The sequence below is a fragment of the Oncorhynchus tshawytscha genome, linkage group LG07 (genome assembly GCF_018296145.1).
Source record: "Oncorhynchus tshawytscha isolate Ot180627B linkage group LG07, Otsh_v2.0, whole genome shotgun sequence".
Taxonomy (NCBI): Eukaryota; Metazoa; Chordata; class Actinopteri; order Salmoniformes; family Salmonidae; genus Oncorhynchus; species Oncorhynchus tshawytscha.
The window spans coordinates 35530090-35555959 of record NC_056435.1 but is presented as its reverse complement, the minus strand read 5'-3'; the positions used below and the strand labels follow the sequence as shown (position 1 = coordinate 35555959).

The 25870-nt window shown below is 45.6% G+C and overlaps 1 protein-coding gene across 1 annotated transcript in view; it reads right to left on the bottom strand.

The window, feature by feature from the left end:
• LOC112255256 (A disintegrin and metalloproteinase with thrombospondin motifs 9-like) overlaps window positions 1-25213 on the bottom strand; it is a 74893-nt gene extending 49680 nt beyond the window's left edge. The window contains exons 1-18 of the mRNA XM_042324347.1: window positions 24856-25213; window positions 24177-24571; window positions 14878-15040; window positions 12311-12630; window positions 11687-11770; window positions 11472-11596; window positions 11182-11222; window positions 10906-11011; window positions 10030-10176; window positions 9487-9628; window positions 8893-8997; window positions 7399-7544; window positions 7047-7228; window positions 4305-4441; window positions 3689-3806; window positions 3462-3557; window positions 234-400; window positions 4-133 (exon numbers count right to left, since the gene is read on the bottom strand). Coding sequence (XP_042180281.1) covers window positions 4-133; window positions 234-400; window positions 3462-3557; window positions 3689-3806; window positions 4305-4441; window positions 7047-7228; window positions 7399-7544; window positions 8893-8997; window positions 9487-9628; window positions 10030-10176; window positions 10906-11011; window positions 11182-11222; window positions 11472-11596; window positions 11687-11770; window positions 12311-12630; window positions 14878-15040; window positions 24177-24571; window positions 24856-24949 — 2698 coding nt within the window. The 5' untranslated portion in view covers window positions 24950-25213. The remainder of the gene's footprint in view (window positions 1-3; window positions 134-233; window positions 401-3461; window positions 3558-3688; window positions 3807-4304; window positions 4442-7046; window positions 7229-7398; window positions 7545-8892; window positions 8998-9486; window positions 9629-10029; window positions 10177-10905; window positions 11012-11181; window positions 11223-11471; window positions 11597-11686; window positions 11771-12310; window positions 12631-14877; window positions 15041-24176; window positions 24572-24855) is intronic.
• Between the last annotated feature and the right edge of the window lie 657 nt (window positions 25214-25870).

Below are 25870 nucleotides of genomic sequence, written 5' to 3'. Positions count from 1 at the left end.
CACCTTGGCAGGGCCTGCTGCAGTCCTGCCAGGGCCCATAGGCATCCCAGACAAACTGCTGGGGTTTATCCTCGATGGGGATGTTATAGGAGTACCTGACGTCTGGGTTGTACAAGTTACCTACAGAAAGCACCTGAGGAGGGATCGGAGGGCAGAGGAACAGAACAATCAGTACAGTTCCACTGTTCCATTTGCATCATAACCTTCTCAACAGTCAGGTAAAGAGTTGTTACCTGGACAATGATCTCCTCCTCGATGCGGTCAGTGCAGTTGATTCTCTCAATGACGTGGTCGGATCCGCTGTACTCGATGATGGCATTGCCCACTTTGATTTCCCTTTTAAACATGCTGACTACAAACTCGCCATTGAGCAGGAAGTCCCCACGACTGTTTGAAACAGCTGGAGAAAAAGACAGAGGAGGTGACACTGACATGAGTAAATAAGATGGCATAAGATTCTGAAAGTACAGTACGGGACAGGGTGCAAAACCACAAGTCTTTATCAAGTTCGCTAAACTCCTTTTTCCTTCTCTTGAGGAAATCGAACATAGTGTTTGCATGGGCAGACTTTAGAGTTGGCTTTGAAAAGAGAGTCAGTCAACTGTGAACAAACGTTCACTTAACACAGTGATAAAAACATAGAGCAGCATGACAGTTGATGTTTTAATTTACAGCAAGGGCTGCAACAGAGAGCAGATAAACCTAACTGTGGTAAAATAATCCTACATTTCTACTGGAGGAATCTCAGTCCTCCTGTTCTGTTCATCAGACAGTCTGCTGCACACATTCACACTAATGCGATTATGGAGCTAATTTCCTGAGTTACTTTCCTCACCATTTCACACATCACAGTAATGTGGCCACAGAGACCAGCCCACTTCCCACAAGCCCCCCTACCCAATGTTCCCTCCCTGTTCCCCCTTAGGCCCCAGCGCACCCGCAGAGAGTCACACGCGCACGCACATGCACACGCGAACAAAGAAACACCAAGAAACACAAGCATAGTAGCTTTTACACTTTTACGAGCAGCACAGCACTGTGAAGTCCATGGAGAACAAGAGCACCTCCTCCCAGCTGCCCACTGCACTGAGGCTAGGTAACACGGTCACCACCGATAAATCCATGATTATCGAAAACTTCAATAAGCATTTCTCAACGGCTGGCATGCCTTCCGCCTGGCTACTCTAACCTCGGCCAACAGCTCTGCCCCCCGGCAGCTCCTCGCCCAAGCCTCTCCAGGTTCTCCTTTACCCAAATCCAGATAGCAGATGTTCTGAAAGAGCTGCAAAACCTGGACCCGTGCTGGGCTTGACAATCTGGACCCCCTATTTCTGAAACTTTCCGCCGCCATTGTCGCAGCCCCTATTACCAGCCTGTTCAACCTCTCTTTCATATCGTCTGAGATCCCCAAGGATTGGAAAGCTGCCGCAGTCATCCCCCTCTTCAAAGGGGGAGACACCCTGGACCCAAACTGTTACAGACCTATATCCATCCTGCCCTGCCTATCTAAGGTCTTCGAAAGCCAAGTCAACAAACAGGTCACTGACCATCTCGAATCCCACCGTACCTTCTCCGCTGTGCAATCTGGTTTCCGAGCCGGTCACGGGTGCACCTCAGCAACACTCAAGGTACTAAACGATATCATAACCGCCATCGATAAAAGACAGTACTGTGCAGCCGTCTTCATTGACCTTGCCAAGGCTTTCGACTCTGTCAATCACCATATTCTTATCGGCAGACTCAGTAGCCTCGGTTTTTCGGATGACTGCCTTGCCTGGTTCACCAATTACTTTGCAGACAGAGTTCAGTGTGTCAAATCGGAGGGCATGCTGTCCGGTCCTCTGGCAGTCTCTATGGGGTGCCACAGGGTTCAATTCTCGGGCCGACTCTTTTCTCTGTATATATCAATGAATTCCTGATCCACCTCTTTCTATATACTTTCGGCCCGTCATTGGACACTGTGCTATCCAACCTCAAACAAGCTTCAATGCCATACAACACTCCTTCCGTGGCCTCCAACTGCTCTTAAACGCTAGTAAAACCAAATGCATGCTTTTCAACCGATCGCTGCCTGCACCCGCATGCCCGACTAGCATCACCACCCTGGATGGTTCCGACCTCGAATATGTGGACATCTATAAGTACCTAGGTGTCTGGCTAGACTGCAAACTCTCCTTCCAGACTCATATCAAACATCTCCAATCGAAAATCAAATCAAGAGTCGGCTTTCTATTCCGTAACAAAGCCTCCTTCACTCACGCCGCCAAGCTTACCCTAGTAAAACTGACTATCCTTCCGATCCTCGACTTCGGCGATGTCATCTACAAAATGGCTTCCAACACTCTACTCAGCAAACTGGATGCAGTCTATCACAGTGCCATCCGTTTCGTCACTAAAGCACCTTATACCACCCACCACTGCGACCTGTATGCTCTAGTCGGCTGGCCCTCGTTACATATTCGTCGCCAGACCCACTGGCTCCAGGTCATCTACAAGTCCATGCTAGGTAAAGCTCCGCCTTATCTCAGTTCACTGGTCACGATGGCAACACCCATCCGTAGCACGCGCTCCAGCAGGTGTATCTCACTGATCATCCCTAAAGCCAACACCTCATTTGGCCGCCTTTCGTTCCAGTACTCTGCTGCCTGTGACTGGAACGAATTGCAAAAAATCGCTGAAGTTGGAGACTTTTATCTCCCTCACCAACTTCAAACATCAGCTATCTGAGCAGCTAACCGATCGCTGCTGCTGTACATAGTCTATTGGTAAATAGCCCACCCATTTTCACCTACCTCATCCCCATACTGTTTTTATTTATCTACTTGCTCTTTTGCACACCAATATCTCTACCTGTACATGACCATCTGATCATTTATCACTCCAGTGTTAATCTGCAAAATTGTAATTATTCGCCTACCTCCTCATGCCTTTTGCACACATTGTATATAGACTCCCCCTTTGTTTTCTACTGTGTTATTGACTTGTTAATTGTTTATTCCATGTGTAACTCTGTGTTGTCTGCTCACACTGCTATGCTTTATCTTGGCCAGGTCGCAGTTGCAAATGAGAACTTGTTCTCAACTGGCCTACCTGGTTAAATAAAGGTGAAAAAAAATAAAAAAAATAAAAACAGAGATAATGAAATTACACCCAGAGGGCTATGTGAGTTCTGGGTAATTAATGTTTTAGCATGTGTGCCACAAACTCTCCAACATGCAAAGTTCAACAGGCCCTCCAAATCTCTCCGCTGTGGACAGGCAGGACACTACAGTAGCACCAACAACCAGACAAAACATATCTGCTCAAGAAGAGAATACTAAAGCTGTTGACACCTCTGAATGTTAGACATACTGAACTGTGACATGACAGACAGTGACAAATCAAATCCTCCCAGCTAATGTTTCAAATTCAACAGCCAACAAGACCCCTAAAAGTGTTTTGATCGTGAGTTTGAGTCTTACCGAGGTAGTTATCGTCCTCTGGTTTCCCTGAGTAGCTGTGTTGACGAACATCAATATTTGTAGCACCACTGGGTATTCTCACTACTTCGTTGTATCCTGCAGCACAACCAGCAGAGGAGAACTCAACGTCTCTGAGTGACCATGACAAGGTCAGCGGTCAGTATATAATAGTAAAAAGGTTTCAATGACACTTTTCAGTCATTGGGATAACACACAGTTTGGCTCACCGTAGCGCACCATGTTGAAGGTGCCTGCCACGGTCTTGCACGAGGAGTTGTCACCGCCACACACACCACACTTATCTCTCCTCGCCTTGGAATTCAACACATGGTCACATCCCGCTTGCTGCACAGGGATGAGGAGGAGAAAGGATGGAAGGAAAATGAGGAGAAGGAAGTGGAGGAGAAAAAAGGGGGGCGGAATGAAATGTCATTAAAGTAGTGGAATTTCTTATGAAATCCTATACTGTGCCCTGCAACCTTCTACCAGGCTGCAGGGATAAAACCTAATAAATTGTTTCCTAATACACAGAATCGAACCCGGTTAAGTGTGTTAAATTCATATAACTGTAACACACCTGACAGAAATTCTCTATTGTAAATAGCACCACAGTGAAACTCTATTCTGGTATAATTGGTTTTAGTCTGTTGCCTGTAATAGGGACAATGGACTTTAGCTCAAGAGTACAGTAAAATGAAGAACCACACCTCCGTGAATAATATTCTCCTCATTTTAAAATAATGCCATCATGACAGCTGTTATAACAGCTCTTATGACTGTTACGAATGGCATATTAGGCTAACTATCAGGCTGAGGTCGTTAAAGGCTGTGTGTCAGTCTCACCCTGCACAGGCCCTGCACACAGATGTCGTTGGTGTCGGGGCCACATGGCGTGCCGTCGATGACCCGGTCCCTGAGTTGGTAGTAGGCCGTGCTGCCAGCCACCCTGCAGAACAGCTTACAGCGATCCTTCATCTGAACTACAGGACAGAAGAGGAAGAGGGAATGGTGAAAACAGTCCACTGACCTCATTAAAGATGACAATAAATGGTTCCCTAAAGAAAATCAAATCCAAACCTGGCCAAAAGAGCACTCTTCCATGGCTAAATGGAGAAATCTGGAAATTGATGCTCTAAAATAGCCATAAGATCCAAATTGGAGCATGACAGACATAGGTTTACAATGTTGAGAAATAAGGTGATGAGAGAAGAAGAGGAAGCAAAGGGAAATTCAAAATTTATCTGGGAGAATCTAAAAAAGTTAACAGGGAAAGACCATAGTAACACTGCAAAAAGACTAGAAATCATGGTGAATAACAATCTAACACAGGATGCAGTCGAAATAGCAATAGCCTTCAATTCCTACTTTATTGACTCTGTCAGGGTGCTGACACAGAACCCCTCCACTGGTATCTTGGGATCAGTGCGAGTGAATGACGCTCAACCTGTCTTCATCATAAGGGAGGTTTCTGAGTCAAAGGTGAACAAGGTGATTAGCTCACTAAAGAACTCTAAAGCAAAATATGTGTTTGGGCCGGACTCTACCTTTCTTAAAAACTACAAAGAGTCACTCATTGGCCCCATTGCTAAGGTCACCAACACATCTATTGGTCTCGGGGTGTTTCCAAGGGTATGGAAGTCGGCCATCATAACGGCCATCTTTAAATCAGGCGACCCTGCTGACGTGAGTAACTACAGGCCCATTAGTATACTACCTGTGATGTCAAAGGTTGTTGAAAAGTGTGAAGCAGAACGATTGCCCACCTCAACAACAGCCCCTTCACATTACACTCCATGCAGTTTGGCTTCAGAGCAAAACACTCCATAGAAACGGCCAACTGTTTTCTTCTGGAAAATGTGAAGTCCAAGATGGACAAAGGGGGCGTTGTTGGGGCTGTGTTTCTGGACCTAAGGAAGGCTTTTGATACTGTTAACCATGAGATTCTCATCACAAAATTGTCCAAGTTCAACTTTTCCCCCGGTGCCTTGAGATGGATGAAATCATACCTTGAAGACAGAACTCAGTGTGTCAGAGTGAGCAATGAGCAGTCGCCCACTCTTAGCTATGATGTGGGCGTGCCCCAGGGGTCAATACTGGGGCCCCTCCTGTTCAGCCTGTACATTAATGATCTTCCTTCTGTCTGTACTGGGTCTGAAGTTCAAATGTATGCAGATGATACAGTGATATATGTGCATGCAAAGAGCAAACAACACTGCAAAAGAACTCACTACTGTAATGGTCCAGGTTACAAAGTGAATCAGTGACTCGTGTTTGCATCTCAATGTGAAAAAAACTGTCTGCATGTTCTTCACAAAGAGGGCAACAGATGCTACTGAACCAGATGTCTATGTGTCAGGGGAGAAGCTTCAGGTGGTATCTGATTTTAAGTACCTTGGCATCATACTTGATTCCAACCTCTCTTTTAAAAAGCATGTGAAAAAGGTCATTCAGATAACCAAATTCAACCTAGCTAATTTCCGATTTATACAAAATTGTTTGACTACAGAGGTAGCAAAACTGTACTTCAAATCTATGATACTCCCACACTTAACATACTGCTTAACTAGTTGGGCCCAAGCTTGCTGTACAATGTTAAAACCTATTCAGTCTGTCTACAAACAGGCTCTTAAAGTACTTGATAGGAAGCCCAGTAGCCATCATCACTGTTACATCCTTAGAAAGCATGAGCTCATGAATTGGGAAAATCTTGTGCAATACACCGATGCATGTCTTGTATTCAAGATCCTAAATGGCCTGGCTCCCCCTCCACTCAGTATTTTTGTTAAACAGAAAACCCAAACATATGGCAGCAGATCCACAAGGTCTGCCATGAGAGGTGACTGTATAGTTCCATTAAGGAAAAGCACCTTTAGTAAATCCGCTTTCTCTGTGAGAGCTTCCCATGTCTGGAATACACTGCCATCAGACACACATAACTGCACCACCTATCACACTTTCACAAAATGTATGAATACATGGCTAAAGGTCAATCAGATTTGTGATCATAATCCCTAGCTGTGTATTGCCGCTTTCCATGTTGTCTGTAGCTTGTGAGCTGTGGAAACACTTTGTTGCTTTTATGAATTTTGTCTTGCTGCTTTTTGTTCTATGTTGCTCTGTCTGTATGCTACTTCTTGCTTGTCCTATGTTGCTCTGTCTGTATGCTAAGTCTTGATTATCCTATGTTGCTCTGCGTGTGCTCACTGCTCAATGATTGTCTATATTGTAATTGTTTTTAATAACCTGCCCAGGGACTGCGGTTGAAAATTAGCCGGCTGGCTAAAACCGGCACTTTTACTGAAACGTTGATTAATGTGCACTGTCCCTGTAAAAATAAAATCAACTCAAACTCAAAGGGGCTAATGAAAATTCAACCATTTGGATGTTCCAACAAGTTCACATAACTCCTCATGCTATATCGCATCCATTCACCGAGCACTCTGAATGCTTTGTGCACATCTACAGGAAATTTTAGTTAGCTTACAACGGCACCCATTCTAAAGGCCTAAGAGTCCAGTTAATTTTTCTCTGTGTTAGTAAGATGCAAAACCAAGAAGGCGTAAAGAGAGAGAGAGATGTTCTTACTTCCGCTGTACTTGGGTACCCAGCGCACGTTAGGAGGTAGACCATTGATGTTGAAGTGCCGGCCATCAAAGGCAGCACACTGCTCCTCTCTGAAGTCTTTCTTCTGCTTGGAGCAGGGCTCTGAGTTACACGAGCGGAACTTCATCCTCCGCCCCACACAGTACTTCCCCCCGTTCTTGGGCCTGGAGGAAGGTGGTAGATAGATACAGCGTCAAATCTGCCGTGACTGTACTTTAGAATTGCTCTGGAAAGAATTCATTTAAGGAGACTTGATGTTATGGCACATTGACCACTGCAGCTCATAGGGAGATACAGTCCAGTAGATGTGCATGACTACAAAGACTGTGCTTACACAGGTTGGTTGCACTCGCGCACGGCAATCTTGATGCCCCCGCCACACGTCCGCGAGCAAGAGCCAAACGGAGACCAGCCTCCCCACGCCCCGTCCACGGGGGTGGCGTCGTGCTCCTTGGGAATGCACTGGCCATGTTTACAGTGCTGTGGAGAGAAAGAAAGAGACAGAGTGAGAGAGAGGAGGAGAGAGAGAGAGAGAGAGAGAGAGAGGGGGAGAGAGAGAGAGAGAGAGAGAGAGAGAGGGGGAGAGAAAGAAAGAGACAGTGAGAGAGAGAGAGAGAGAGAGGGGGAGAGAGAGAGAGAGAGAGAGGGGAGAGAAAGAAAGAGACAGTGAGAGAGAGAGAGAGAGAGGGGGGGGGAGAGAGAGAGAGAGAGAGAAGGGGAGAGAAAGAGAGAGAGAGAGAGGAAGAGCATGATAGTAGGAAACCTTAGTCTGCACACTGGCAACACATTATCCTGAAAGCACTTCACAACCTCCTTTGACGTTGACGGAAAAATGACAAGACGACTGGAAAAAGACGGAACCCAAAAAGACACCCATTACAAATGTGCCTGTCTGAGAGGAAGTGAACACAAATGGGGAAGATATGTTTCAGTTTATAGCGGACAATCCATTTCCCTTGGTGACAACGACTGCATTCTAAACAGCGGCAACCTCAGTGCTGAGCATGGCATAGCCATAGGCTTGGCATGAGGTTGGTTTGTGTGCAGGAATACAATGTGTAACCAGAGCAGGCTCTGAACATGTGTGCTATGGGACCTCAGCAACCCGGCCCGGCCGCCCCGCAGCCCTTTTATGTCAGGCAGACAGGCAGGAAGTGAAGGGTTTGGTACAGGGCCTAATTAGAAGCTACACTAAAGCAGTAATGGAGAGGGAAATCTCCACAAGCCTCCATTCACAGCTCCACCATAAGCCTATTATTGCCTAATAATAATACAGTCTCTGAAGCAAACAAATCCATGTTTAAACAAATGGAGGAATTTGGAGCAACTGCCACGTATGTCCCACTCATGTTCAACTACGAGTTTATATCGAGTCTTCATTGGTGAATTGATTTCTTGGCAGATTTCTGTGATCTTGTTGTTTTCTTTGTCATTTGGGTTTTTGAAAAAATACATTTTATAGTTGTGAGTCATTTAAATAGCAGCAGGAACAAATAAAGTTAATATCTAAGTTTCCTTTGTGGTTATTTATGGGGTGTATTTTGACAGTTCATAACATTAAATGTTCCAGTATGCTCCAGCATAGTGATAAAGCTGGCTTGGTTGTATGTGAATGTGTTTGTGTGTTCATGCACAGATGTGTATGAAACTATTTTAGCCTCTCTCTCTCTCTCTCTCTCTCTCTGTGTACACACTACATAAGTATCTGGTGCTCGTCTCACTCTATCTTTCTCTTCATCTCACCCTTTCTATTTATCCCCATCTGTCCATTTCCTTCCCTCTCCCTATCAGATCCTTTCATCTTGCGGTACGTCTCTCTGATACTTGCCTTTCCTGGAGAGCACTCGGTCCCGTCAGCCCAAGGCATGTGTTGGGTCCTGCAGCCCCTCTGGGCCCCCTCTGGGCTGGTGCACCACAGTCTGCGGCACTGGACCTATAAAACACACACACACACCCACACACACACAGTTACCATTCCCTTGCCTAAGCCCCATCCACAAACACACACAGTTACCATTCCCTTGCCTGAGACTCATCCACAAACACACACAGTTACCATTCCCTTGCCTGAGCCTCATCCACAAACACACACAGTTACCATTCCCTTGCCTGAGCCCCATCCACAAACACACACACAGTGCTATATACTCTTCCATGTCTTACAAGGCGTGTGCCCTTTAAACAAAGCCTGGAGCTAAGCCCTGACAAATATCAAGCCCAGCGGTTTGCAGGGCACATTCAATCACAGGAGGAGTAGCGTGTAAACAACTGCTTTAACACATACTGTACAGAAGGCCTAGCAGAGAGAGCCAACTGAAAGAATAAGTTGACTCTAGTATAGAATGTCTAGAACCATAGACTATAATAATGTAGGACGAGACAGTGAACTGTCATTTGAAATCTGTGTGGTCCATTCTCTTACCATATATGGGCACACCTGTGTCCCCGGCCCAAATATCAATTCACATTGTTTATTGACATTGTATATCCGTCCAGGCAGCTGCTGCGACAGACTGTATGGCCTAGAAATGGGCTCATCAAGTAAGCACTCTCCATACCCTGTGCTATTAAGAAATAAAAATAAAATGACTTCAAGAAAAAAGGGGGAAAAAACAAAGACACAAACAGACAGAAAACACACTCAGTACAGATGGCGAGGTAGTATCCTGTAAATAACAGAACCCCTGCTGCACCTACTACAAGGTGATTGATATGAAAACAAGAGCTGGAACTCTATTCAATCAAAAACTATACACGGAAGTAATAAACATTCCAAATATACACGAACAACACAGAAGTCATGTTGTTTCCCGTTAACCCAGAAATATCCAGATACCAGTTTTGATTGAATAGCTGACTGGTCATTTAAGCCATACTGCAGTGTGGTGCTCCTAACGTTAACAACAATAACACTTCTCCATAATGACATGCACGTCTAAAATAGAATACAATGGCCGTTACATACTCAAGGAACTCTGTGATGTATTTCCTGCTACACTTGGACCACATCCAGGGGTTAGTGTAGTAGTTGAGTGTGGGCGCCATCACATGCTGCTGTATTTTAACCCCCTCCTCTTTGCACTTGTTGCTGTCATCATGGGGCATGTTGAATCTGTCAGGAGGCCAAACCACAAGTGAGAACATGTATTCACCACAACACACAGGTCTAACCCATCATCAATAAACCTACATGCTAGACTGATTGTTCAACTAAGCACGAAAGGACCGGTTTTGGGAGATTTGTTTGACTGTGGTAAATAAAGCATCATCCTTTAAGCAGCAGATTGGTAACACACAGGGCTAAATGACTGGGCTGGTTGGGGTTGACATTAGTAGCAGGTCTGTGCAGGGGCCAGTGTCTGGTAGAGTAGGGTCACAGGGGATAGGTATTATATAGTATGGTACCTCTCTCCTATGGTACTGTACTGTACCGTATGGTAGCTCTCTACGGTACAGTATGACAGGTAGGTACTGTATTCCACCAAGCTTTGTCGCTAAGCAGACCTGAAGCCGCTTGGTGCTAATAAGAATGGAATTCAACAATCCCACCTTTTGTGTGTGTGGCAAAAAAATATTATTTGACTAAGACACAAGGGTTGTTCAAGTCTGTAATGTAGTGGCCTGGGGTTGTATTGGGGTTGTATTGGGGTTGTATTCCCAAGCTGGATGAAGGCTGGCAGGTGCATGCTGACTTGGGACGTTGCACATGCAGACTTAGATCTTGAAGCTTGGAGACATTTTAAGAGGAAAACCAGGGCCACATAAGCATGACACACGAATACAGCTTTAACATTGTAATGACATGAAATCAATCAAAGAATAAACAGCATGCCGTACTCACACATGGCCCAGTTCATGGGCGATAGTGAACGCAGTGCTGAGCCCATTGTCCTCACTAATACTGCAGCTTCTGTATGGATCACACACGGTGCCAAGCTCTGCAAGCCCTGCAAACCAAGAGTATCACCATTATCATCATCATCATTATATTGTCATCAGCACTATCAAAAGCAGAATCATTATCTGGCATCAAGTACATCAATATGGTTATGAAACTGTCCTCAATCAAACGTTATGTTGCACAGTCTATTGCATGTGTCCTTAGAGCTCCTCTTACCTAATGTGTCACACTTGTCCCGCGCTCGGCAGATGTCTTGCCTGTGAAGAACACACAGACGGAAGTCATGTCACTGGTTTCATGCCCCAGAACTGTGACACCAGAGATGCCCTATGTCAACTAGTGTACTCGTTTGTATAAACAAAAGCCAACACATTGCAGAGAATTCAGGGGGTTGCCCCCAACCAGGGCTCGAAACGAGGCCCAGCGACTGTCAACACAACACTTTAGCCATTACACTAAGAGATGGTGCTGAGAATGGTTGTGTCGTGGTGGGAGTGACAGTGTACCTGGTGATGAGAATGGCTGTGTCGTGGTGGGAGTGATGATTCTCATCTTGGTGATTTTGCCTCTGTTGCCAGATACAGAAGTTCTTTAAAGTGGTCTGTGCATTGAAGGAAATGGTTGGGCCATCCTACAGCAGAGAGTAAAAGGGAGATGTTTACAGTACTGTAATGTGCTGCTGGTACTGAATGACTGCAGTGCATTAGAGCTGTGATCTCACCAGCTCATTGTTGATTATGACTAACTTCACAATCACAACGTTAATCAGATTTCCGATGCTGGGATCCTTGTAGATGGAAGACACCTGAAGGGAAAGATTATAGACACTGTTTTTTATCAATACATTTCAGTCTCCGGAATACATAAACCCCTTAGGAGTCTACTCAATCAGTGATTCAGATATTCTAAATCAACATGCAGTTTTAAGGGAAGAAAAACCTGGACTCATAGTCCTATTTGAGAGGTTGATTATGGCTGCAGTCAGATCTTGTAGAGAATGCAGACGGCCAGGATCACAATAAAGGCTAGTTTAGCTACCCCATAGGTGCTGAGCCACAAACACCTGAAGAAGCATTTATTTGAAGTGGACAGGAGGATGCCATCTATGCAACATACCTGAGATTATTTTTACACATTCATCAAAGCTCTCAGACAGATCCACCTCATGCTGCCCCTCTCCTGACCATTTGAACATTTTGTTTACTCCTTCCCCGGGCTGCCCTTTCCCTCTGAGCCCTCTGCCTGCCTGCCAATGTCCCGGGACAGAAAATAAGATAGCCCCCCTCCCCTACAATCAAAAAAGCTGTCTGGCTCGCTTGCGGTCGGTTAACGGAGCAGAACTTACGATAGACATTAATGTGAGTATGTAGTGCTGAAGGTTGCTCCCGTGATGTTCCACCATCTTGCTGTCTGCCACCACCATGACTTCTACAAAGCGGGGATAGGAGAGGAAGCGCTTTGATCTCCTGTGAGGTCCTGAGTCGCCGCTGCTGTCATTAGCCGGCCGTCTGCCGCTCTCTCTCTCTGTTCTGGAGAAGGGATCGGCAGTCAGGCCTGCAGACAGGCCGTCCAGGTCATCCAGGTCGTCCAGCATGCTGCTGCTACTGCTGGACAGCGGATGTCTCTTCACCTTGTCGCTGTTCCTCTTGTGTCTGTGTTTATGTCCTGGAAAAGAGATGGTCCAATGAATATAATACACACAATATGAACCACAAGCTTATACTGCAAGCTGGGATCACAGGCTATTGAATTTATCATACAATCAACTCTCACTCGCTTCCTTGAAAGCCCTGTTTTTACTACTAGAGAATGCTTGCGAATGCTTCCAAAGTAAATATGCTGCTGCTCTTCTTTAAATATTATTGCTGAAGGAATGAGTCAAAATGAATGAGTTGAGATCCAAGGGCCTGGAGAGAGAAGGAGTGAAGAGGAGGAGAGATGAGGGGGTGGGTGGGGTTCACTTTAGGTAAGCCTGGCACTCTGCCACACACCAAAGATGGCGCAAAGCCCCAACATCATAGACTGGTGTCATAGACTGGTGTCATAGACTGGATGCCAGACTACACTGACCTTTCGTTTTTCAGGGGTTGGAGGGTGACTTCTGAGTCAGATTTTAATCTTGAGATGACAACCAAACTCAATGGAGTAGCACCAGTACCTCTTCACTCTTGTTTTCTTAGAAGAAAGATCACTAAATCTACACCAATTGCAATGCAACACCAGTCATAGAAAAATGCCTCTGTCTCCAGCACAAAGGTTGAACTGTTTCTGTTCACCATGATTCTTATCAGAAGTAAACATATTCCTTTATTGAAAATCCAGAGCTACAAAGGGCCTTTGTAAAAGCCAACACACGGTCTTATATTCATCCCCACTGGTTAAAACACATACTCAAATGTATTTCTAAGACTTAATATTCAATGTACAGGTCATACAATCTGAAATGTAACACACACAAGCAAACACACACTCAGAGGGTTCTCAGGACCGAGGAGATATCAAACACCACTTTCCTCTCTCAGGAACCCAAACACTCTTCCTCAGCTCCTAATCACCACAATCACACACGTCCCTGCCATTTCAATTTCAAATCCTTTGCTGTACACACACACACACACACACACACACACACACACACACACACACACACACACACACACACACACACACACACACCCTACCACAAAGACCCTTCTCAGATGTGAAAAACAGCTATGTGCAGTGACATGTCTTGCGTTTTACTCAAATCAATATCCTTCAGCTTTATTTTCATAGTAATGAATAGTTAAATGTTTGAAGTTGGCATCACTTTCATACAATACAATATACACCGTGTCTTCATGGTACTGGGCCCATCGTGTTTTCTTACCAAAGGACCACAGGAAGTGCCAGAGTCAACAGGAACTTGTGGCAATAAACTGAGATTTGGCGATACTAGGAAGAACTTCCAAAATTATTTTTCCTGTGCCTGAGCTGAAAAAGCATCTACTTACAGTAGAACTTGCTTGGGAAATTAGAGGTGAGATGCATCCATATCCTGCCCTTTTCTCTTGGAAACATGAATAACCTCTGACCTTTTGCCCATAATGCATTGTAATGGGCATTCCATCTGGATACAACTCTCTGCAATCAGTTGTTCATGTGAGGTTGCTGTGCCACAATTTGTTTGACTGACTGATGGGGGGGGATCATATGAGTGAATCCATACAGTTACGCTGTCTATCAGATATGTCAGTCACTGAAGAACCACTCATAATCTGTTATACTGTATCTGCCTTACAACAAAAATTTACAACTTTGAAATAGTTCTTACTGTGTTTTTATGAGCCAAATTATGCTACTGCTTTACATCAAAGTCTAAATATGACATCACAGTAGTGTGGTTATGCCTGTAATAGTAAAATGACTATAAAATGACTAAGTTCCTATTGCAAATCATATACTGAAGCTTTAGGATATAATACTGTATATGACAGACAACGATTATCCGTCCTTGCTAATGTCTGTTGGAACTCGTTAAAGGCCGGGTAACGAGGGGGAGGGGGTTATCAGGGAGACTGAGACACACACAAACACACACACACACACATTTGTTTCCACACGTAACAGCTCGCACAGGGAGTCCCATTCTCTCTCATCTCCTCTCCTCTCAGAGCCATCAGAGAGCAGGAGCACCAAGAGGAAAACACCAGATGAAAGTCTGTCAGTTGACTCAATGGAACTGACTCAGCTAGCTGTAGCTGTAGCTCTCTCTCTCTTTATCTCTGTGTGTGTGTGTGTGTGTGCACGCGTGCATGCGTGCTTGCGTCTGTGTGTCCAAAAGCCTCCTGACAAACTCTATAACACACCAAAAACACTTATCTCAGACCAAAACATGTCCATTGCACCTCTACTCTTATAACTTCAATGTACCTGATGTGTCACAAGCAGTGTCCTCCACGGCTGCCTCATTCACAGAGGCTTTCTTTCTGTACACAATATGAGGTTTGGTGTGTTCTTCTTCATAGAGTTCTCCATTGTAACTGTGAAGGGGCTCCACAAAATATTCCCCTTCCGGTGACCTGAAAGTGCCAAGCTGAGGGGGAGAAAAAAGGAGGAATTAGAATGGTTTGAAATAAGTGCAGTAACATTGGAGCGTACTGCATGGACATACTCCACAGAGGAGTGGAAATGGTCCTTGTCAGAGCCCCCACTGGCTTTGATTCACAGCTATTCATGTCATGGTTATGTGGTGAAATACATGTATTTGCATGCATATTAGTAAAATGGTCCCTGAAAAGAGAGGAGAAATGAGAAGAATGAGGCCTATGATGCCTATCAGAAAACAATGTGAGTCTTATTGTTGGTTTCTTGGCACCGTTTGCAGACTCGATGGAAGCCGTGTTACATTTCATAAAGCACAGGCAGTGCTACTAGTTAACGTGGAGGTCAAAGATACACCAGACATGTGAAGTGCCAAGCTAGGCAATGTGGAAACAGCACTTATTTCTAATCTAGATTGAATTGGACAATGCTGCACTGCGAAATGCTACAGACCAATAGGGTGGCCCACAGTAAGCCCAATTCACCATGAAAATATATTTCATTGTTTGTGTATGATGAAAAGATTGAAACCACCTCAAAGTAGTGAAAATGGAATCTCACAAATATACTGTAGGTCTGCTGTATGCAAAATGTAATGACTATTGGGAACATCCACAATTGTGCCCAAATGCACACAAGATATAATGACAACACCAACAATGACAACTATTGATTTAGTTGTGGTAGCCACTCGTAGTATTATGGAGGATGACTCTTCTAATATTAAAATGCAAAGTGGAATTGAAATGAAAAACAGAACATTCTCAGCCTCATGGCAAAATGTGTCGAATAGCATGTGACTAGCTATAGAACTGCACAGGTCTCTCTTTGCCCCATGGCAAAGTGCAGGGAGGTCGTTTTCTTTTGGGGGGGGGGGCAGGCAGACACATTTTGTGCTACCGTGAGTGAGAGTGTCATTCCAGTTTTGCTAATGTGTTGTGTTATGCCAATACAAGTTATAATTGACTATGACCAGTGACAGTGTCTTGTGAAAGATTGAGAACAGTTGACTAAATCAATGAATGGTTCTCAATTATCTTCTCAGATACCACCAGCTCTAGCAGAGGTGGCTCACAGAGGTGGCTCACTATTCGACTTGTCAATTAGCACAATAAAAACACCTATGGAATTTTAACAGTATAATATGGCTGACCAGCATAAAAAAAACCAGTATGGTTCTTCAAAAGGATTTCCAAAGAACCTTCAGATTCAGAAAGGTTTTTATAGAACCATTCTCCATAAAGGTTATATAAAGAACCAGGAAAAAATGGTTCTATATAGCCCCAAACAGTGTTGTAACCATAGTGGAACATGTTTTTGGTGCTATATAGAACCTTTTTTAATGGCACCATAATGCTTCCATTTAGAACCTTATGAGCATGTTTCTTTATTGAATCTTCTATATAGCATTAAAAAGGGTTCCACTATGGTTACAAGCCAAATAACCCCTATCTTTGTGTGCTAAATTTATTTAATAGCTCATCTCATGCTATTCTACACATTTAGCATTTATTTAAGCTAACTAAAGCTAAAATAGAGGTGTGTTGACTAGGCCTGGGCGGTATACGATATATACCGTATGCCGGGGTTTTTGGAAACAGACATGGGATGTTGTTTTTAGTACCGTCAATAACATTAAAACAATTTCTTTGAAGTCTTTTTTTATTATTATTTGAATATTTGCAGGTAATTTTGAAGTAAATACCTGCAGTCTTGTGCAATATGCTAGGAGATAACGAAGATTGCGTCCTTAACTTCACCTGTCACGTAATTTTTCATTCTGAAGTTTACCAATAGTACCCAGTCACGTGGTGTTAGGTTTACAAGCACACAACGACAAGAAACCGAAGCCTTGTGAGTCACTCACTGTTGTGCAGCACGCGCCAGGTGATCTAGTTAAAGTATGGAATTCACAACTAAATGTTGGATAAAGTTGTGTCTGTCAACTGTAGGGGTGCTCATGTTACTGGTGCGAGAAAGGCAGGTTGAGGTGGCAAGAGTCAAAGTAGTGTGGAAAGTGTCATATGCTGAGGCAGTGAAAAAAGTAGAGGAAGATGGATTAAGGTTAAGGCTGAGGGATACTGAAAGGTGTGACATTTGCTTCAGTAAGGTTGCCTTCTTAGCGTTCATAGCAATGGTTATTTACTGTACTGCAGAAATGGAATGTAAATCCCTGAAAATATATGTTGTAGTGGCAGCTGCAGAGTAGTACAACATTTTGACTTCTGAAGAGTTACAGGGTGCGTTGAGTGGTGGTGTCTCATCCTCCCAGGCTGTTGGCATGGTGCAGGAACAGATAGGGTCAAAGTAGTAGAATGGGGTAGTGGGTTTTTAAATGAGTGTAGGGTTAGTTGAAAGGTTGTTTATTTTCCCCTTTTTCCATTTTGGATCACAAGGTATAATGGATTTATACTATAGTCCAGTTGGGTGCGGTATTGCAACATATTGGATGCCAACTGCCATTAATAAACCCCACCGAAGAAGAATACAACTAAATGTTTGCCAGCTGGACATCTTAAAACTATTCCAAATCAAATCAAATGTTATTTGTCACATGTGCTGAATACAACAGGTGTAGACCTTACTGTGAAATGCTTACTTACAAGTCATTAATAACCAACAATGCAGTTCAAGAAATAGGGTTAAGAAAATATTCAAGAAATAAAATAAAGTCAAATTTTTAAATTAAAAGTAACACAATAACGAGGCTATATACAGGGGGTGCCGGTACCGAGTCAATGTGTGGGGGTACTGCCTAAAATGTGCTAAATGTTCTGCAGTTGTACATTTGGCTTGATCATTTAGTAGCTTGTTAGCTATATGGCTAAGTGGTTAGCTTCTTCCAAAGTCAAGCTTCATTGGCCGGTAACAGCAGGGAATCCCCTCATGGATCAAGAACCTTGCTGTCTAATATTTGTTTTGTGCAGAAAACTGTGAGTAGCATTTTTGAGTTACTTGTATAACTTTATGAGCTGGGATGTCTCTCCTGAAAATAGTTTAGGACAGAGACTGTATAAAATGTTAGCAATACACTCGTTAGCATTTAAAGTTCTCAATGGGATTCAACATGTACTTGTTAGTATTGCTAACCTTCAGATTACAACAGTTCAGTGAGGTTTGATAACAGCTCCCTTTGTGTGCAGTACCGGTATTACAGATCCCGGTATGGCACCAGGTCGGTATGAAGAGATGGCAATTGGAATATCGCCCAAGCCTAGTGTTGACTGTGATAAAGGCACTGAATGATGAGCTGTCTTTTTTGCTAAATGAACAAATGAAATAGGCAGTGGCATGTCGAGAGCTTGGGACTATAAGGTTATATCTGCATTTCATGTCCAAATTGAGTTATTGTCACGCCCTGGTCAAAGTATTTTGTGTTTATCTTTATGTATTTGGTCAGGCCAGGGTGTGGCATGGGGTTTTTGTAATTGTGGTGTGTTTGTCTTGGGGTTTTGGTGGTGGTATTGGGATTGTAGCTTAGTGGGTTGTCTAGCAAGGTCTATGGCTGTCTGGAGTGGTTCTCGATCAGAGGCAGGTGCTTATCGTTGTCTCTGATTGGGAACCATATTTAGGCAGCCATATTCTTTGAGTTTGTCGTGGGTGATTGTCCTTAGTGTCCTATGTGTACTCGTTGTTAGTTTGCACCAGATAGGCTGTTTCGGTTTCGTTTATTGTTTTTTTGTAAGTTCGTGTTTCTTTGTTATATTAAACATGGATCGCAATCGACACGCTGCAGTTTGGTCCGACTCTCTTTCATCACCACTAGAAAACCGTTACAGAATCACCCACCACCAACGGACCAAGCGGCGTGTCAACAGGCAGGAGCAGCCGAAAAAGGAGATGCTCACCAAGGATTTCTGGTCATGGGAGGAGATCTTCGACGGGAGAGGACCCTGGGCTAAACCAGGGGAGTGTAGCCGCCCAAAGGAGCAACAGGAGAAGAGGCAACAGAGGCAGCAGCAGCAGGAGCAGCAGCAGCTACAGTGGGAGAGGTTGCACCACCTGGAGTTATGGACATGGGAGGAGGAATTGGACGGTAAAGGACCCTGGAATGAGCCTGGAGATTATTGTCGCCCCAAAGCCGAGCTGGAGGCAGCAAAAGCAGAGAGGCGGCATTATGAGGAGCTAGCACGGCAGAGCGGATGGAAGCCCGAGAGTCAGCCCCAAAAATTTCTTGGGGGGCTTACAGGGAGTATGGCTATGCCAGGTAGGAGACCTGCGCAAACTCCCTGTGCTTACCGGGGGCTGGAGAGACCGGGCAGGCACCGTGTTATGCTGTGGAGCGCACGGTGTCTCCAGTGCGGGTGCACAGCCCGGTTCGGTATATTCCAGCTCCTCGTATCGGCCGGGCTAGAGTGGGCATCGAGCCAGGTAAGGTTGGGCAGGCTCGGTGCTCAAGAGCTCCAGTGCGCCTGCACGGTCCGGTCTATCCAGTACCACCTCCACACCCCAGCCCTCCGGTAGCAGCTCCCCGCACCAGGCTTCCTGTGCGTGTCCTCGATCCAGTACCACCAGTTCCAGCACCACGCACCAGGCCTTCAGTGTGCCTCGCCTGTTCAGCGCAGCCAGCGCTTTTCTCCTCTCCTGCGCTGCTGGAGTCTCCCGCCTGTTTAACGCAGCCAGAGCCTTCCTCCTCTACAGCGCTGCCGGAGCCTCCCGCCTGTTCAGCGCAGCCAGAGCCTTTCTCCTCTACAGCGCTGCCGGAGCCTCCCGCCTGTTCAGCGCAGCCAGAGCCTTCCTCCTCTACAGCGCTGCCGGAGTCTTCCGCCTGTTTAGCGCAGCCAGAGCCTTCCTCCGACACAGCGCTGCAGGAGTCTCCCGCCTGTTCAGCGCAGCCAGAGCTGCCAGTCTGCATGAAGCAGCCAGAGCTGTCAGTCTGCATGGAGCAGTCAGAGCTGTCAGTCTGCATGGAGCAGTCAGAGCTGTCAGTCTGCATGGAGCAGTCAGAGCTGTCAGTCTGCATGGAGCAGCCAGAGCTGTCAGTCTACATGAAGCAGCCCGAGCTGCCAGTCTGCATGAAGCAGCCAGTCTACATGGAGCAGCCAGAGCTGTCAGTCTACATGAAGCAGCCCGAGCTGCCAGTCTGCATGAAGCAGCCAGTCTACATGGAGCAGCCAGAGCTGTCAGTCCGCATGGAGCAGCCAGAGCTGTCAGTCCGCATGGAGCAGCCAGAGCTGTCAGTCCGCATGGAGCAGCCAGAGCTGTCAGTCCGCATGGAGCAGCCAGAGCTGTCAGTCTACATGAAGCAGCCCGAGCTGCCAGTCTGCATGAAGCAGCCAGTCTACATAGAGCAGCCAGAGCTGCCAGTCTGCATGAAGCAGCCAGAGCTGTCAGTCTGCATGGAGCAGTCAGAGCTGTCAGTCTGCATGGAGGAGCCAGAGCTGTCAGTCTACATGAAGCAGCCCGAGCTGCCAGTCTGCATGAAGCAGTCAGTCTACATGGAGCAGCCAGAGCTGTCAGTCCGCATGGAGCAGCCAGAGCTGTCAGTCTACATGAAGCAGCCCGAGCTGCCAGTCTGCATGAAGCAGCCAGTCTACATGGAGCAGCCAGAGCTGTCAGTCTGCATGAAGCAGCCAGAGCTGTCAGTCTGCATGGAGCAGCCAGTCTGCATGGAGCAGCCAGTCTGCACGGAGCTGTCAGTCTGCACGGAGCTGTCAGTCTGCACGGAGCTGTCAGTCTGTAAGGAGCTGCCAGTCTGCAAGGAGCTGCCAGTCTGCAAGGAGCTGCCAGTCAGCACGGAGCCGCCAGAGCGGTCAGTCTGTAAGAAGCCGCCAGAGCTGTCAGCCTATATGGAGCAGCTAGTGCCGCCAGTCTGCCCAGCGCCGCCAGTGCCCCCGTCTGCCCAGCATCGCCAGTCTGCCCAGCGCCATCAGTCTGCCCAGCATCGCCAGTCTGCCCAGCATCGCCAGTCTGCCCAGCATCGCCAGTCTGCCCAGCATCGCCAGTCTGCCCAGCATCGCCAGTCTGCCCAGCATCGCCAGTCTGCCCAGCGTCGTCAGTCTGCCCAGCGTCGTCAGTCTGCCCAGCACCGCCAGTCTGCCCAGCGTCGCCAGTCTGCCCAGTGTCGCCAGTCTGCCCGGCGCCGCCAGTCTGCCCGGCGCCGCCAGTCTGCCCGGCGCCGCCGGTCTGCCCAGCATCGCCAGTCTGCCAGACTCTTCCAGATCTGCCAGTCAGCCAGACTCTTCCAGATCTGCCAGTTAACCAGACTCTTCCAGATCTGCCAGTCAACCAGACTCTTCCAGATCTGCCAGTCAACCAGACTCTTCCAGATCTGCCAGTCAACCAGACTCTTCCAGATCTGCCAGTCAACCAGACTCTTCCAGATCTGCCAGTCAACCAGACTCTTCCAGATCTGCCAGTCAGCCAGGATCTGCCAGTCAGCCAGGATCTGCTGAAACCACCAGCCAGCCAGGAGCTGGTAGATCTATCTACCTGCCTGAGCTTCCTCTCACTCCTGAGCTTCCTCTCACTCCTGAGCTTCCTCTCACTCCTGAGCTTCCTCTCACTCCTGAGCTTCCTCTCACTCCTGAGCTTCCTCTCACTCCTGAGCTTCCTCTCACTCCTGAGCTTTCTCTCACTCCTGAGCTTTCTCTCACTCCTGAGCTTTCTCTCACTCCTGAGCTTTCTCTCACTCCTGAGCTTTCTCTCATTCCCGAGCTTCCCCTCAGTCCCGAGCTGCCTCGGTCCCGAGCTGTCCTTCAGTCCCGATCTGTTCCTCAGTCCAGTGGGGTTCTGGGTGAGGACTACTAGGCCATGGTCGGCGGCGAGGGTGGACTATCCAGGGACGAAGGGAGAGGGGACTAAGACATTAAAGGAGTGGGGTCCACGTCCCGCGCCGGAGCCGCCACCATGGACAGACGCCCACCCGGACCCTCCCTATTGTTTTGAGGTGCGTTCGGGAGTCCGCACCTTAGGGGGGGTTCTGTCACGCCCTGGTCAAAGTATTTTGTGTTTATCTTTATGTATTTGGTCAGGCCAGGGTGTGGCATGGGGTTTTTGTAATTGTGGTGTGTTTGTCTTGGGGTTTTGGTGGTGGTATTGGGATTGTAGCTTAGTGGGTTGTCTAGCAAGGTCTATGGCTGTCTGGAGTGGTTCTCAATCAGAGGCAGGTGCTTATCGTTGTCTCTGATTGGGAACCATATTTAGGCAGCCATATTCTTTGAGTTTGTCGTGGGTGATTGTCCTTAGTGTCCTATGTGTACTCGTTGTTAGTTTGCACCAGATAGGCTGTTTCGGTTTCGTTTATTGTTTTTTTGTAAGTTCGTGTTTCTTTGTTATATTAAACATGGATCGCAATCGACACGCTGCAGTTTGGTCCGACTCTCTTTCATCACCACTAGAAAACCGTTACAGTTATTGACGTAGCCTTGTTCAGTTCAATTTTCTTCCTATATAGTAATCTAAATACCCCAATTCATGTTAAATTCAAACGAATGCAAAATAAAAATAGCTGACACCAATCAAACCAATTAGGGTTCGGAACTGTAGCCCTCTGCTGCAGTCATTGACCAAAAGCACCCTCTTCGGCCTAATGGGTGGAATGTTATTAATATTTCATCATTAATCAAAGAAAATGAAAGAAAATGACAAATCCAGTGTTTCTATGTCAAACAGTTTTGTTACATTTCAGTCTTCTGTGATGTATATAAAGTGTAATATTGGGAAGCAAACTCAAAATGGAATAATGTCAACTCTATACCTGACATGGCACAGGTGTCTTCATTTTGTTAAGCCCATAACCATGTGTGTGCAGTGTATACTTTTGTTTCAAAGTAGATTTGATTAAGACTACCAATAATCACTCTGTGTGACCTTGATTTATCCCACTGCAGTAAAAGGTTGAAGACAATTACCTCAGAATAATATTTTTGCAGATTGAACCTTATAGTCCCAAGCTCTCGTGTTGGTGCGTATAGCCATAGAAGCACAGTGGCATATGCCTCAATGCAGTCATATTGGTGGCTTATTGGGGTTGTGGCTTTCAGTTAGTTCTTCTGGCAACCCATCCCGTGAGAGTGAATGTAATTCCAGTTCATCTGTTCTGTTATACTTAATGAAATCTGACTAACCCAGTGCAATGCGTGCTATGAATTACAGTACAGAATTACAGTATATCTGATGGTGTTTGCATGTTTAGGTAAAAAGACCAATAATGTCCCGTTTGGAACACTGACAAGTAAAAGAGCATTAAAAAAATAATGTTTTTTTTCTCAATCTGATTGGGTGGGCCTGGCTCCCCTGAGTGGATATAATTCATAATGTATCAATGTTCATATACCTGCTTCCAACTGTTTCCCTGTGAATAGGTCCAGAGCAAGTAAAAGTCCTTAGATGTATATGAATGAATAGCCTATACATACGTGAATCATTGTAACTTTCTAATAGTGCATTTTATTGGCTTGAACCACACCAATAGACCAACATGAACTTGTGTTATTTTAATGTCAAATGATCTCCAAGCCTACTAGGCATATGGTGCAGGCAATTTGTGGTGACCTCAATGATAATCAATGATAATCAATGACCTCAATGACAATCACATTGGGAATTTAACTGTTATTATTACAATCTATAAGTATCCCTAGTGAATTTCAACTCCACACAACCTCATGCATGCATGGGGATTATGTCCCTGTCTGAGACTCAATCGTGATGACGTCAGTACCACTGGCGCTCCCTCTGCACTGATGTGCGTAACGTAGGACGTCACTGGTTACCGGAGAAGCGTGCATGACACTGCATGCAGAGTATGATGGCTGAAGTTGAATGGGACTACTAGGCTCAAAGTTATTTATGTGAGCAGCTCATTTACATGTGAAGTGGTCAGGGATAGAAGAGTTAACATAAATGGCATTCTCTCACTAACAGTCAAACCACTTTTAAATCGAACACAAACGCACACGGCTGGAAAAGCGCGTTTTGTGCAGAGGTCGAAATCCACTCCATTACAGCACTCCAGGGTAAGGTTCCCCTTATGTTCTCATGTTGTCATAGTATTACAACAGCTGTATAAACTATTTGCATTACAGTTTCATATCGGGTCAGATAACAGGTGCGCCTATCATAGTGCATAGAAACATTGTATCACACTGTATCAAGGGAGGGCTACTCAAAGTGCTTGGACTCACCAATCCAGAGCAGAGACTGATGACTGCGGTGTTCTCCGTTTGAGCATTCACATGTCCTTTATAGAAGCAGTGCTGATACTCCGTATCCTCTTCCGTCTCCTCCTCCGGGGTGAAATCCGTTATGTTAACTATAGGTGCTCCAAGTACTGTCACAGTGTATAGCGGAGCGATAAATCCTGACTCGGGTGTCAGGTTGAGGTGATAGTTCTGTCCAAACGCAGATATTTTGTAATGGATTGATGGCAAGGCCCATTGGTCAGAGGAGTTGCCTGGGCTATCCTCCACACTACGCTTTTTCCTTTTGAAGTGCACGCTCGTGGGAAAGTTGTCACCGGCTTCATTCACTCGCTCCGGAGTTACAATCTCATATGCGCCAAGCTGCTCGGAAATTTCAGCTGGAGAAGAAACCCATGGTATAACGTGTATAGAATTAACAATGTTAATAGGCTAATAATAGGCTTATAACAATAATAACAATAATAATAATGCTATTTGCGTTAATTACGTTTGCCTCTGTGAAATGAAGTCATTCAAGAAACATAAGACCATTATAAAAGCATTCCAAGTCATGTGCTTTGCTGATACGGAAAAAAAGTCATTCATTCTCTGTCTGCCGGTTAGCCTACAACATAACACATCACAGGGTAATTCTTTTTTGTGGCAAGTCGAAATACGTTACCTTTTCTTGAACGCGATCTCCCCGTGGATGACACTATATTCAAAAAGTCAGGGAGAAATAGCAAAAACCCTAGTCCCCAAAACAGCATATGCATGATTGTCCACGTTAAGTAGAGAGCGCCACCCCAAATATAGTATTCCTCCTTCACTGCCGGTGCTCCGGTCACTCGGGCTTACCACCGTATTCAAACTCTCAAGTGCGCGCCACATCCAAATCGATTATCCTTGACTCTTCCGTGGGGGGTTTCTCACCGGTAAACGTGCGTTGGGTCGTGAGCGGTTCGCAGATACCCTGGCGAACATGCTTACTGCAGAGAGAAGGGTCGGAGAGACAACTGTGGTGGGCTACACTGCACACACCACAGACTGCTGATGTGGGGGGCGGGATTAGTGAAAGGTGCATTACTGGAGCACGCCCTTTTGAACAAGCCACTCCCGTTTCTGTGACATACATACAGAATTCACGGAGGCCTACAGTATGATTGTGTTATCACTGAAATGACTTGAGTTAAACATCTTCAATAATGATTGCTGGCCGGGGTGGAGATGTTCTTTAACTGGAAACCATGAAGGAAGTACAGCTTGATAAGCCATGAGACATTGAATCATTTGTTGTATAAAGGCATTATAAAGGCATCGCTTACTGTTTACTGATGGCCTTGTTAGGATACATCTTCCTCCTGACATTAGCCTACATGCTCTCCTTTGTATAGAAACTGAGATCTAAGGGTTCTACTCTACGTCTAGCCTTCTACTGAATCTACCTCATTCACTGTGTCTTTACAAATTAGGATTTGCTGGGGTCATTACATTTAGAATTGAAAGTCATTGAATTCCTCTAAATGTCTCCTCTCAACTCACCTGGAAGGCTCTGTCAGCTCAGCTCTGTCAGCTTAGGACATGAAGAAATACGTTTTCACCAGGCAGTCATGTACTTCAGATTAAAACTAGTCTAAATATCCTTGTTACAACACCGACCAGGGCTAGAATAGTTGAACGTGTAACATAGATGCCAC